The sequence below is a fragment of the Scyliorhinus torazame genome, chromosome 5 (genome assembly GCF_047496885.1).
Source record: "Scyliorhinus torazame isolate Kashiwa2021f chromosome 5, sScyTor2.1, whole genome shotgun sequence".
NCBI classification, from domain to species: Eukaryota; Metazoa; Chordata; class Chondrichthyes; order Carcharhiniformes; family Scyliorhinidae; genus Scyliorhinus; species Scyliorhinus torazame.
The window spans coordinates 168,243,821-168,257,004 of record NC_092711.1 but is presented as its reverse complement, the minus strand read 5'-3'; the positions used below and the strand labels follow the sequence as shown (position 1 = coordinate 168,257,004).

At 46.0% G+C, this 13,184-nt stretch overlaps 1 protein-coding gene and 1 long non-coding RNA gene across 2 annotated transcripts in view; one reads left to right on the top strand and one right to left on the bottom strand.

Moving 5' to 3' along the window:
- Positions 1-3,425: 3,425 nt before the first annotated feature.
- The window catches only part of LOC140418030 (uncharacterized), a 76,210-nt gene continuing 66,451 nt past the window's right edge, over positions 3,426-13,184 (bottom strand). Inside the window, exon 5 of the mRNA XM_072501460.1 lies at positions 3,426-5,043. Coding sequence (XP_072357561.1) covers positions 4,003-5,043 — 1,041 coding nt within the window. The 3' untranslated portion in view covers positions 3,426-4,002. The remainder of the gene's footprint in view (positions 5,044-13,184) is intronic.
- On the top strand, positions 8,273-9,926 carry LOC140422310 (uncharacterized). Its single transcript, XR_011947374.1, has 2 exons — positions 8,273-8,508; positions 9,560-9,926. It is a non-coding gene; the product is annotated as an uncharacterized lncRNA (long non-coding RNA).

Sequence of the window (13,184 nt, the reverse complement as noted above, 5' to 3'; positions counted from 1 at the left end):
AATTTGAATTCAATAAAAATTTGGAATTAAAAGTCTAATGATGACCATGAAACTGCCCTTTGAGGAGAGATTGTTGTAAAAACCCATCTGTTTACTAATGTCCTTTAGTGAAGGAAATCTGCCATCCTTACCCAGTCTGGCCCACATGTGACTCCAGAGCCACACAGATGTGGTTGACTCTTATCTGTCCCCCACTGTAATGACCTAGCAAGCCACTCAGTTCAAGGGTAATTATGAATGGGTAACAAATGCTGACCCAGCCAGTGATGCCTACATTCCAAGAAAAAAGTTTTATCATACTACTACAGGTGGATCTAAAATAAATACATTTGTCTCTGTTCCATTGAGTCTACAGCACAGGGCCAGGCCAGTCGGCTCAATTGGTCTCTGTCAGTATTTATGTTCCGCATGAGCCTCCACCCAGCCCTCTTCATCTCCCCCCATCAGCATCTCCTTCTATTCCTTTCTCCCTTGTCAAGATACAGCTGTTCATGCAGCATTCATGCTGTTCACCTCAACCACTCACTGTGGTAGTGAGTTCCACATTCTCACAACTCGCTGGGTAAAGAGGTTTCACTTGAAATCCCTATTGGATTATTGAACCCCTGAAAATGGATTGAAAATGCACGCAGTATTTGACAGAGATTGGATGAATTGTCAGCGCAGATGGAGCAGCACGGTGGTGCAGTGGTTAGCAGTGCTGCCTCACGGCGCCGAGGTCCCAGGTTCGATCCTGGCTCTGGGTCACTGACATGTGGAGTTTGCACATTCTCCCCGTGTTTGCGTGGGTTTCACCCCCACAATTGAAAGATGTGCAGGCTAGGTGGATTGGCCATGCTAAATTGCCCCTTAATTGGAAAAATGAATTGGGTACTCTAAATTTAAAAAAAAGAATTGTCAGCACGGATAGAGATAAATGTGTGTCCTGATAGACATTACAGAGACTTGTTTGAAAGGTGACCAAGGCTGGAATCTAAATGTTGAAGGGTATTTGACATATTGGAATGCATGAAGCTCGGAAAAGATGATGGGATTGCTCCTGTTCATTAAGGATTACATTAGTTCAGTACAGAGAGATCAACTTAGCCTGAACGTTAAGGGTGTGGAATCAGCTTTGCTCGAGATAAGAAATAATAAGTTACAAGGTCTCTTGTGTGAGTAGTTAATGGGCCTCCTAACAGTAGTTACATTGTAGGTAGAGTGTACAGGAAGTATTAAATAAGGCTTGTAATTAATGTACCACAATAATCATGGGTGACTTTAGGCATCAGTTAGGACGATGAGCCTGACGAATATTAATCATGAGGAAGTGACACCACAATGAGAAACTGACATCACACATCAGCAAGGTGACCGATATCCTTCAGAGAGCAATCAGACATTGATCGTGCCCCATTTAACCAATCAGGGACTGATCATGGGCTGCTTGGGCCAATCAGAACCACAGGAAACTACCAGCCATGCGTAGAGGTAGGTACTAGAAAGGGTTAATGAGCTACAATTCTCGAGCTCGGTGCACAACTCAACATGAAGTAAGAGGATAGACTTCAGTCAACAGAACAAGAGACAGCTCCACAGTCACCTGGAAGCTGAGAGCTGGTGATCCAGAGTGAACGGACTGATCCACTGCCTTTGTTAATTATTGTGATTTTGTACTTATTACAATTAACTTAATAAATTCTGTGACAATATTCTTGTACCTGGAATGGTCTGTAACTAGTCAGGAGCTGCAGGTAACTTTCACAACACAGTCTGACATGTAATTGATTTGAGTGTTACAATTGAGATTGGAGCCAAACCCGGATCTTACAATAGGATCGAATTTCACATTTCATTTGGGTATCCTGCACTAACAGTGATGGCTTTTGTAAACTCCTTTTACAGGATATTAGAAGGGGAGGAGTTACAGACAGAAATTTCACACCAAACATCATATCAAAATGTGACAGAGTCACTCGATCCATGGGAGCTGAATATCATCGACCTTTGAATTTAGAATGAGAAACGTTTGTCTATTCTTCTGCTGAAAGAGATTCTTATACATCACTCAGTGTACAGGCACTGAGCCAGGCTCATCCGAGTGAGGCATCACTAAAAAAATCCATTTTATATTTTGCAGCTCACTCAAAGATGGAAATTTCAGCACACGTTTCTCCATCTTGTATTTTTTAATGTTTTGTTTGCCCGTTAAATATCCTTGCCCTCTGGATGTTTCATTACAGAACTCAGCTCGAAGACATCAAAACTTGTATCCAGCCTTGCCTGTGGGCCCCATTCATCAATTCAACTTTGCAGCAGCTCAGTCCCAGCTTTGGAAACATCTTCATCTTTCTGTGAGGCCCCGGCCCCATTGACTGTGACAGGGTTCATACTGTCTCCCTGAGATTGTTGATGTAAAGTCACATCAGACCCACACTGCCCGATTTCCAATCCAATTTATTTAAAGGTCCCAGAAGCCTGGCTCCAACCTTAAATGTTGTTCTGATCCTGTCAGTAACATTATTTTGGAACTCACTAGTACCACCACATAGGCAGCCATCAACATGCATCATAAAGATGCCCGAGAGTTTCCTGCCTTCGTACCAATAAAGCACGGCAGCTTCTGCCTTCAGGTAGGGACAACCTGACTTGGACAAAACTGATCTAACTGAGAAGTGCCATACACTTGAAACATTGTTCAAAACATAGACAAACTTATTGAACTTCCAAAGTCTTCGATCTCCATCTGGCACCGTAGGTGGTTGCAGAAACACTGCCCTCTGGAGGAGATCCCCCAGCGCAAATGCAGCTTTTATGTTTCTTGACTGAAGGTTCCGAGAAAATGTCACGAAAAGGGCCAAAGAAATTTCAAATTTACCTTTCCCGCTGTGGTCCACTCTGACCTCTTTCTCTCCAAAGACTTCTTCAAATTCCCGCGTCACTGACCTCACCTTGGGCCTTATAAGTTCCATCTGGTTGGACCTTTTCTGTGCAGATCCATCGATGTGATGATGCTGGCTGACCCCTATCTGGGACCTCTGAACACACGCCAAACTCTGTCCAACTGCCTAACTCTTTCTGTTTCACCTCCCGTACGGCTTTATCCCCTCATATTTTGGCAGCTACAAAACCCTCTCGGTCACGGGGACTTCAGTATCGCCCCCAAACATATCCTTGGTGTAAAACCGACAATTCCCTGCCTGAAATGTTCCAGTTATTGAAATTGCATTGAATGGATGTCAAAGAAACAGACCAGAAGCAGCTCCCTGAGGTTCTGAGGAGTCCCCAGTGGTCAGTCAAACTGAACTAAACACGGGTGGTATAAAACAAACAATACTCACCCCGGTATCTGCTGTCCACGGGGACTTTCCTTTAATCAGAGCCGTCAGTGGATCCTGTTCCTGACACCAGGTTGTTTTGGGACAAATGTCACTCGGAGTCTAGAGTTGGGTAAAGTTTGGGAATCTTTATTACAAACATGTAGGGAATGCTTCAGCGAACCGAAGCATCTCAAGGAGTAGTTACAATAACACACGTTTATACACAGTACAGTTGCAGCTGTTTTGTCTGCAGGTTAGTGGGAAAGTACAGGATGTACTTTAGCACCTTGATACTGCCGATACTTCCAGTCAAGGATGTTGGGGTCCCTGTCGGGACAGGAGATGTGTTGGTGAAATTTTGGCAGTACACTCGAGGTTGGCCTGGTTGAAGTCCCCGGCCACGATGAACAAGGCCTCCGGGTATTCTGCTTCATTGTTATTTATAGCAGTGCGGTGTACAATTCATCAAACGCCTTCTTCACTTCCGCCTGAGGTGGGATGTAGACCGCCGTGATGATGGCAGAAGAGAATTCCCATGGAAGGTAGTTTGGACGGCACTTCACAGTCGGGTATTCCAGATCCGGGGAGCAGTAGTTCGCCAGGGTCACCACGTCCGAGCACCAGGAGTTGGCGAGGAGACAAACACTTTCACCCACTCCAGGTTCAGTCCTGGATGTGATTAACAGCAGAATCTAACCCAACATCACCTGTGAACCCTTTGGTGTTTCAGCATGTTGGACGACTGAGTGAATCCCTCCCCACAGTGAGAGCAGGTGAATGGCTTCTTTCCGGTGTGAACTCGCTGGTGTCTCCGCAATCTGGATGATGTTTGAAACCTCTTTGTGCAGTGAGAGCAGCTGAACGGTCTCTCCTCAGTGTGAATGCGCTGGTGGGACATCAGTAGCTGAGCGCTTTTGAAACCCTTCCTGCAGTCAAAGCATTTAAAGGGCCTGCTCTTGGTGTGAGTGACATTGTGGCTACGCAGGTTGGATAATTGAGTGAATCCCATATCACACACAGAGCAGATGTACGGCTTCTCCCCGGTGTGAACTCGCTGGTGTCTCTGCAGGTGGGATAACTGAGTGAATCCCTTATCACACACAGTGCAGATGAACGGCTTCTCCCCGGTGTGAACTCTCTGGTGTCTCTGCAGGTGGGGTAACCGAGTAAATCCCTTATCACACACAGTGCAGATGAATGGTCTCTCCCCGGTGTGAACTCGCTGGTGGGTCTGCAGGTTGTGTAAATGAGTGAATCCCTTATCACACACAGTGCAGATGAATGGCCTCTCTCCGGTGTGAACTCGTTCGTGTCTCCGCAGGCTGCCAATGTCAGTGAATCCCTTATCACACTGAGAGCAGGTGAAAGGCCTCTCTCCAGTGTGGACTCTTTCGTGTCTCCGCAGGCTGCTAATGTCAGTGAATCCCTTATCACACACAGTGCAGATGAATGGCCTCTCCCCGGTGTGAACTCGTTCGTGTCTCCGCAGGCTGCCAATGTCAGTGAACCCCTTTTCACACACAGTGCAGATGAATGGCCTCTCCCCAGTGTGAACTCGTTCGTGTCTCCGCAGGCTGCCAATGGCAGTGAATCCCTTTAAACACTGAGAGGTGAAAGGTCTCTCTTCAGTGTGACTGTGTTGATGCCTTTCCAGCTCGTGTGGGGCTGTGAATCCCTTCCCACAATCCTCACATTTCCATGGTTTCTCCATGGTCCAGGTGATCTTGCATCTCACCGCGTTGGCCAATCAGTGAAGCCTCGTCCACACACAGAACACCTATACAGTCTCTCCCTGCTGTGAATGGTGTAGTACTTTTTCAGATTGTGTCACTGGTTAATGCTCTTTCCACAGTCAGTGCTCTGTAACAGTCTCACACGGGGTGTGTTTGTGTCTCAGTGCTTTTCCAGACACACTAATGTTTAAAATCTCGTGAAGCAGACAGAATAGACAAACATTTCTCCTTCTAGATTCAAAGGCCGATGATCCCAAGAATTGAGTTACTCAGTCAGTTCTTGATGTGATATTTAGTTTGAGATATCGGCCTCAAACTCCTCTTGTTCGAACTTCCTGCAAACAGATTTTACAATAGTAATCATTGTTAGTACAGGATAGAAACTCAGAACAGACAATTCTAGTTTATATCGAACATTCTTTCCTCTCTCTTCCCCTGAAATGCTGTAAATCTCAATCCCACACACTCCAAGGCAGGCCAGCAGCACGGTTCAATTCCCGTAACAGCCTCCCCGAACAGGCGCCGGAATGTGACGACTAGGGGCTTTTCACAGTACCTTCATTTGAAGCCTACTTGTGACAATAAGCGATTTTCATTTCATTTTCATTGTATCTAATATTCACCCTCCTAATTCTCCTGAAGGTGCTGATTCAGGCTCATTGACAGATCCAAGCTCACTGCTTCCTGTCCTGGACACAGAGACCTGAAAATCTTCATGCAGGCTGCCAGACAGATATATGTCGATATTACTGGATGAAAAATGTGTGTAATATACAGATTGTATTCACTTATTTTCCCTCCCAGTTTTCGTGAAGGCGCTGATCAACAAATCTAAACTCACTAAAACCTGTACAAGAGTAGAGAATCTCCATATAAGTATATTTACTGATTAGAGGTAGGGAAATTCTGAGGAAGAATTTTATTTAGTCATGACAGGGAACTCACTGCCCACAAGGGTTGTGGAAGTCGAGATGATCAATAATTTAAAGTAAAATAGGATGGTTACTTGAAGAAAATAAACTTGCAGGTGAACAGGGATATCGAGGGGGAATGGGACTGACTGGATTGCTGTACAGAGAGTCAGCATTGACTTGAGTTCCCAAATGGATTCTGTCAGTGCTGCAATGACTATAACTGGAAATATATAATGTAGGTACAGTACTACGTTACAAAAGTAGAAATAATAATCCATGTATTTTATTACAGAACCATCAATAATATCTACAATACATACCATATAACAACACTAGACATATCTCTGTCCAATATTAAATTTTTAAAAATTAATTTACGGGATGTGGACAATGCTGGTTAGGCCGGCATTTATTGCCCTTCCCCAGTTGCCCTTCCGAAGTAGTGGTGAGCTGCCTTCTTGAACTGCTGCAGTCCTGGAGGTGTAGGTACATCCCCTGTGCTGTTAGGGAGGGAATTCCAGGATGTTGCCTCAGGGACAGTGAAGGAATGGCAATATATTTCCAAGTCACGGTGGTGAGTAACTTGGAGTAGAACTTCCAGGTGGTGGGCTTCCCAGGTTTCTGCTGCTCGTCCTTCTAGATGGTAGTGGTTGTGGGTTTGGAAGTTGCTGTCTGAGGAACCTTTCGGAGTTACTGCAGTGTATCTTGTAGGTGGTATACACGGCTGCTACTGTTTGTCGGTGGTGGAAGATTTGAATGTTTATGGAAGGGGGTACAATCAATTAGGCTGCTTTGTCCTGGATAGAGCTTCTTTGTTGTTGGAGCTGCACTCATCCAGCAAAGTGGAGCGCATTCGATTACACTCCTGACTTGTGCTTGTAGATGTCTGGTGGACAGGCTTTGGGGTATCAGGAAGCGTGTTACTCGTCGTAGGATTCCCAACCCTTGATCTGCCCTGGTAGCTACAGTATTAATATGGCTAGTCCAGTTCAGTTTTTGATCAATGGTAACCCCCAGGATGTTGGTTGTGTGGGTGTCAGCGATGGGAATGCCACTGAATGTCAAGGGGTGGTAGTTAGATCCTCTCTTTTCGAAGATGGTCATTGCCTGACACTTGTGTAGCGCGAATGTAACTTGCCACTTATCAGCCCAAGTCTGGATATTGTCCAGGTCTTACTGAATTTGGACATGGACTGCTTCATTATCTGAGGAGTTGAGAATGGTGCTGAACATTGTGCAGTCATCCACAAACATCACCACTTCTCACCTTATGATGGGAGATCATTGATGAAACAGCTGAAGATGGTTGGGCCTAGGATACTGCCCTGAGGAACTCCTGCAGTGATGTCATGGAGCTGAGATGATTGACCTCCAATCACCACAACCATCTTCCTTTGTGCCAGGTATGACTCCAACCAGTGGAAAGTTATCCCCCGATTCCCATTGACTCCAGTTTAGCTGGGGCTCCTTGATGCCATACTAGGTCAAATGCTGCCTTGATGTCAAGGGGAGTCACTCTCACCTCACTTTTGGCAGTCAGCTCTTTCGTCCAAGTTTGAACCAAGGATGTAATGAGGTCAGGAGCTGAGTGACCCTGGCGGAACCCAAACTGAGCGTCCAGGAGCAGGTTATTGCAGAATAAGTGCCACTTAATAGGACCTTTGATGACTCCTTCCATCACTTTGCTGATGATGGAGAGTATTCCGACAGGGAAGTAATTGGCTGGGTTGGATTTGGCCTGTTTACTGACCCCATCAATGCCAGCCATCTCCTGGAGAAACCAGCCCTTTAATTGTGAACATCCTTTTAGCCAGACAAATAAATGTGTCAAGCTGAGGGAGCAAAGGATGTCAATGTCTTTAAGAGAGAGAGAGAGACCTGGGCCAAGCTTTGCAGAGTCCGCACCCTCACTTCCTTTCCCTTCAGTTGCTGCAAGTGACCAATTAAAAGTGAGAATGAGAAAAGGGGGAGAAAAGAAAGTGTTTTACTCACAGATGTTGCAGACAGGAGTCTGTGTGAAGCTCAAGCTCATTCAGGGTTCAAGGAACAACAGCTTTGCTCCGCAGAAACCTCCTTTTCCAACTTCCGCATCTGATTGGCGGAGGGGCAGATTATTTCCGGTCCTCCCAGTCTTTCCATTGGTCAACATCTGAGCGGAAAGGTCAGCGGAAGTGAGCTCTCCTGCGCATGCGGAGCTTCCCCTCTCCCTAAGACTTGCGCAGTCCCGGGTCAGGGGAGGGGGACATCACCGACGGCCGGAACTGTCAGCCGGTTGCCTGGACACCGTTTCGAGGATGTGTTGGGGAAGAGAGAACAAAGGGTGGGGACGGGGCTCGCGCGTCCGCGCGCCTGCGTGTGCGCACTAATGCATTGACGTCGCCGCGGAGCGGATCGATTCCTATTGGCTGATTTAGAGGATGAGCTCCTTTGTGATGTCACAATGTGGAGATTGGACAATGAGTTTCAGACTAAAACTTCCTCCTCTGGGCAACATCTGGGAATCAAATCAATGTCTCCCCCTTTCAGAAGTTCATAATGTGGAGATGCCGGCGTTGGACTGGGGTGAGCACAGTAAGAAGTCTTACAACACCAGGTTAAAGTCCAACAGGTTTGTTTCGATGTCACTAGCTTTGGAGCGCTGCTCCTTCACCTGAGGAAGGAGCAGAGCTCCGAAAGCTAGTGACATCGAAATAAACCTGTTGGACTTTAACCAGAAGTTCATAAGATATAGGAGCAGAATTAGGCCATTTGGCCCATCGAGTCTGCTCTGCCATTCGGTCATGGCTGATCTCATCCTGGCCTTATCTCCACTGTCCTGAGAGTTCTTCAGAACCATTGAACCCGATTAAAAATCTGTCCAACTCTAAATTTACTCACTGTCCCAGCTCCACCGCACTCTGGGGTAGTGAATTCCACATATTCACAGCCCTTGGGAGAAACAGTTTTTCCTCAACTCTGTTTTGAATAGGGCAGCACTGTGGACCAGTGGTTAGCACTGCTGTCTACGGTGCTGAGGACCTGGGTTCGATCCCGGCCCCGGGTCACTGTCTGTGTGGAATTTGCACTTTCTCCCCGTGTCTGCGTAGGTTTCACCCCCACAACCCAAAGATGTGCAGAGTTGGTGAATTGGCCACACTAAATTGCCCCTTAATTGGAAAAAAAAATAATTGGTTACTCTAAAAAAAAATTTTTTTTAATTAAAACTGTTTTGAATTTGCTACCGCTGACCGTGAGACTATTACCTCTTGTTCTGGAATGCCCCACAAGAGGCAGCAGCCGCTCCAAGTCTACTTCATCTTTCCATTTCTTTTCTCATCCTGAGGGGTCATTGGTAACTTGCAGCAACTGTAGAGAAAGGAAGTGAATCTAGTCTATATGTTCCACACATTTTGAGTTCAGTAATATAGACATATTTATGTCTGGCAGTCTGCATGGAGCTTTTCAGGCCTCTCCAAGATGGGAAGCAGTGAGCAGGGATCTGTCAGTCAGCCTGAATCAGCACCTTTAGAGAATTAGGAGGATGAACATTACAGAGTGAGAATGGAGGGAGAGTGTGTTGGATGGAAACTAGAATTGCCTGTTCTCAATTTCCATTTATAAATTCCTTTTACAGGATATTAGATGAAGATTTGCAGAAAAAAAACGAACGTCACGTCAGGATTTGGAAGAGTCACTTGGTTTATCAGGACCTGAATATCATCAGGAAAACTATCACTGCAAAAGACACTTCTGGGGTGAAGGATTGCCAGTCAGGCAAAGGAACAGAATGGAAGTAAACACAGGAATGAAGAATCACATTGGGCTGGTTCCAGGAGAATTGAGTGACAACTTCAGCGACAAAACCATGGAGTGTGATTTTTGATTGTCTTAAAAGTAAAAGGGCTACATTCTATTTGTAGTTTAAGGGATACGTTCCCTATAAAAATAGTGTTTAGGCATTGTTGCTTCTAGTTTGTTGCAGTAAAAATCATAAAACATGATGTTTTTGTCTTATGTCTCATTAATTTGTTCACTGGGTATAGAATTTATCTTTTAAAATTCCTGATCTTTTCAGAGATCTTACACAGTTGGTTTTGAGTCACAAGTTTCAACTTCCCATTCAGCCTCAGGCAACTTGCTGTCTCTTTGTTGCTCATGTCAATGACAGCCCAGTAACAGAGCTGAGGGCTGGAGATGCTGTGACCCATTGTAGGAGCTGGGATGAGTAGAAAGAAGAACCGTTGTTTCTGGTTGAGCTTTGTGTGAGGTGTCTGACCATGATGATATATGCAATAGCTAACCAGGTAATATGTTGTGATGAGGGTTTAGAAACAGACCCTGGGTAGACGAGTTCAGTGAAGCTGTGGGCTCGTCAGCTGTCCAGTGAAACCAGGCATCCAACAGCCACATAGACCTCGAATATTGGACACTGGGTTTAATCCTGTTCTGTATTAAACAGGAGACCTAGTTGATACTGGGTGATTGTGATATAGTTAATCTTAGCCTTTATTCAAAATTGAATAACATTGATTCAAGTAAAGTAACTACCATGTCAATCTGTCAGTAAAGTGGTGTCAGTTCATGCAGATCCATGTCTGAACTCAATTCCATCACTTATTTTTGTTACTGACTAGACTGTCTCTCTCTTCTCTCCTCTCTCTCTCCTGCCTCTCTCAGTCTCTGGTGCTCCTTTCTCTCTGGTGCCTCTCACTCCCTCTGCTTCCTCTCTCTCCCTCTGTCTCTCTCAGCTGCCAATCACTCTCTCTCTTCAGTGCTTAGGAAGGCAGGTGGGATAGTTTCCTTTGGTAGCCGAGGGCTGAGATTATGAGAACAGGGAGATTGTGCTGGAACTGCATCAAACACCAGTTAGACCACAGCCATATTACATGAAGGATGTGATCACACGAGAGAGACTGCAGAGGAGATTTATTTATTTATTTATTTAAATTTAGAGTTCCCAATTAATTTTTCCAATTAAGGGGCAATTTATTTTGGCCAATCGACCTACCCTGCACAACTTTGTGTTGTGGGGGTGAAACCCACGCAAACGGGGGGAGAATGTGCAAACTCCGCACGGACAGTGACCCAGAGTCGGGATCGAACCTGGGACCTCATGCTGCCTGCTGCAGAGGAGATTTATGATGATGTTACCAGGGATGGAGAATTTTAACTATGAGGAAATATTGGATCTCCCCAGTGTGAATTCGCCGGTGTACAGTGAGTTGCTCCGATCGCATGAATCTCGTCCCACAGTGAGAGCACCTGAACGGTCTCTCATCAGTGAACAAGCTGATGGGGCATCAGTTCCCCGGACGTTTTATAGAATTTCCCACAGTTTAGACATTTGAAAGGTCTGTCTTTAATAATAATCTCTTGTCACAAGTAAGCTCACATTAACATTGCAATGAAGTGAAAAGCCCCGAGTCGCCACATTCTGCCGTCTGTTCGGGTACACGGAGGGAGAATTCAGAATGTCCAAATTACCCAACAGCACGTTAGATAAACTCGGTCAGTTCTCACTGGAACGACGGAGGTTGAGAGGCGAGCTGATAGAGGTTTACAAGATTATGAGTGGTATGGACAGAGTGGATAGTCAGGTGCTCTTTCCTAGGGTAGGAGAGCCAAGTACTCGGGGACATAGGTTTAAAGTGCACGGGGAAATGTTCAGAACAGATGTGCGGAGCAGGTTTTTTACACAGGGTGGGAAATATATGGAACGTGCTGCCTGGGGAGGTGGTGGGAGCCGGTACCGTCGCGGCATTTAAGGGACAACTAGATAAATATATGAATAGGGTGGGAATGGAAGGATATGGACTCCATAGGTGCAGACAGTTTTAGTTTAGGCAGGTACCAGGGTCGGCGCAGGCTTGGAGGGCCGAAGGGCCTGTTCCTGTGCTGTATTGTTCTGTTTTTTTTTAAATTTAGAGTACCCAATTCACCTTTTCCAATTAAGGGGCAATTTAGCATGTTCAATCCACCTACCATGCACATCTTTTGGGTTGTGGGGGTGACACCCACGCAAACACGGGAAGAATGTGGAAACTCCACACGGACAGTGACCCAGAGCTGGGATTGAACCTGGGACCTCGGTGCCGTGAGACTGCAATGCTACCACTGCGCCATCGTGCTGCTCTTGTATTATTCTATGTTCATCTCTTTCGGGACTCATGGGAGGAAACCGGAGCACCCGGAGGAAACCCACGCAGACACGGGGAGAACGTGCAGACTCCACATAGACAGTGACCCAAGCCGGGAATCGAACCTGAGACCCTGGCACTATGAAGCAACAGTGCTACCCACTGTGCTACTGTACCACCCCAATATGATCCCACTAGTATTTCAGCAAGGCGGATGACTGCATGAATCCCTTCCCACAATCAGATGAATGGCCTCTCCCCAGTGTGAATTCGCTGGTGGACAGTGAGTTGAGATGATCGCCTGAACCCAGTCACACAGCGAGAGCACCTGAACGGTCTCTCATCAGTGTGAATATGTTGATGGGCCATCAGCTCCCAGGAGACTTTATAACATTTCACATAGTCTGGGCATTTAAAATGTCTCTCATCAGTGTGAACATGTTGATGGTACATCCGTTTTCCAGAGCTTTTAAAGAACTTCCCACAGTGCAGACATTTAAAAGGTATTTTGTCAGTGTGAACTCGCTGGTGTCTCAGTAGGGTGGATATATGAGTGAATCCCTTCCCACACTCAGTTCAGGCAAATGGTCTCTCCCCGGTGTGAACTCGCTGCTGTTTCAGTCGCTTGGATGAATCAGTGAATCCTTTTCCACACACACAGCAGGTGAACAGCTTCTCTCCAGTGTGAACCCGCTGTTGTGTCAGCAAGTTTGATGACCAAGTAGATCTCTTCCCACTCACGGAGCAGATGAATGGTCTCTCCCCAGTGTGAATGCGTCGATGAGTTTCCAGCTCAGACGGGAAACCAAATGCTGCCTTACAATCCCCACATTTCCACGGTTTCGCGCCAGTGTGAATGCGCTTGTGTCTTGACAGGCCAGAAGATTGGCTGAAACCTCGTCCACACACACAACACATGTATGGTTTCTCTCCACTGTGAACGGTGTTTTTTCCTTCCATGTGAATTGATGGAATTCCCTGCCCAGTGAAGCAGTTGAGGCTCCTTCATTCAATGTTTTCAAGATAAAGATAGATAGTTTTTTGAAGAATAAAGGAATAAAGGGTTATGGTGTTCTGGCGGGAAAGTGGAGCTGAGTCGACAATAGATCAGCCATGATCTCA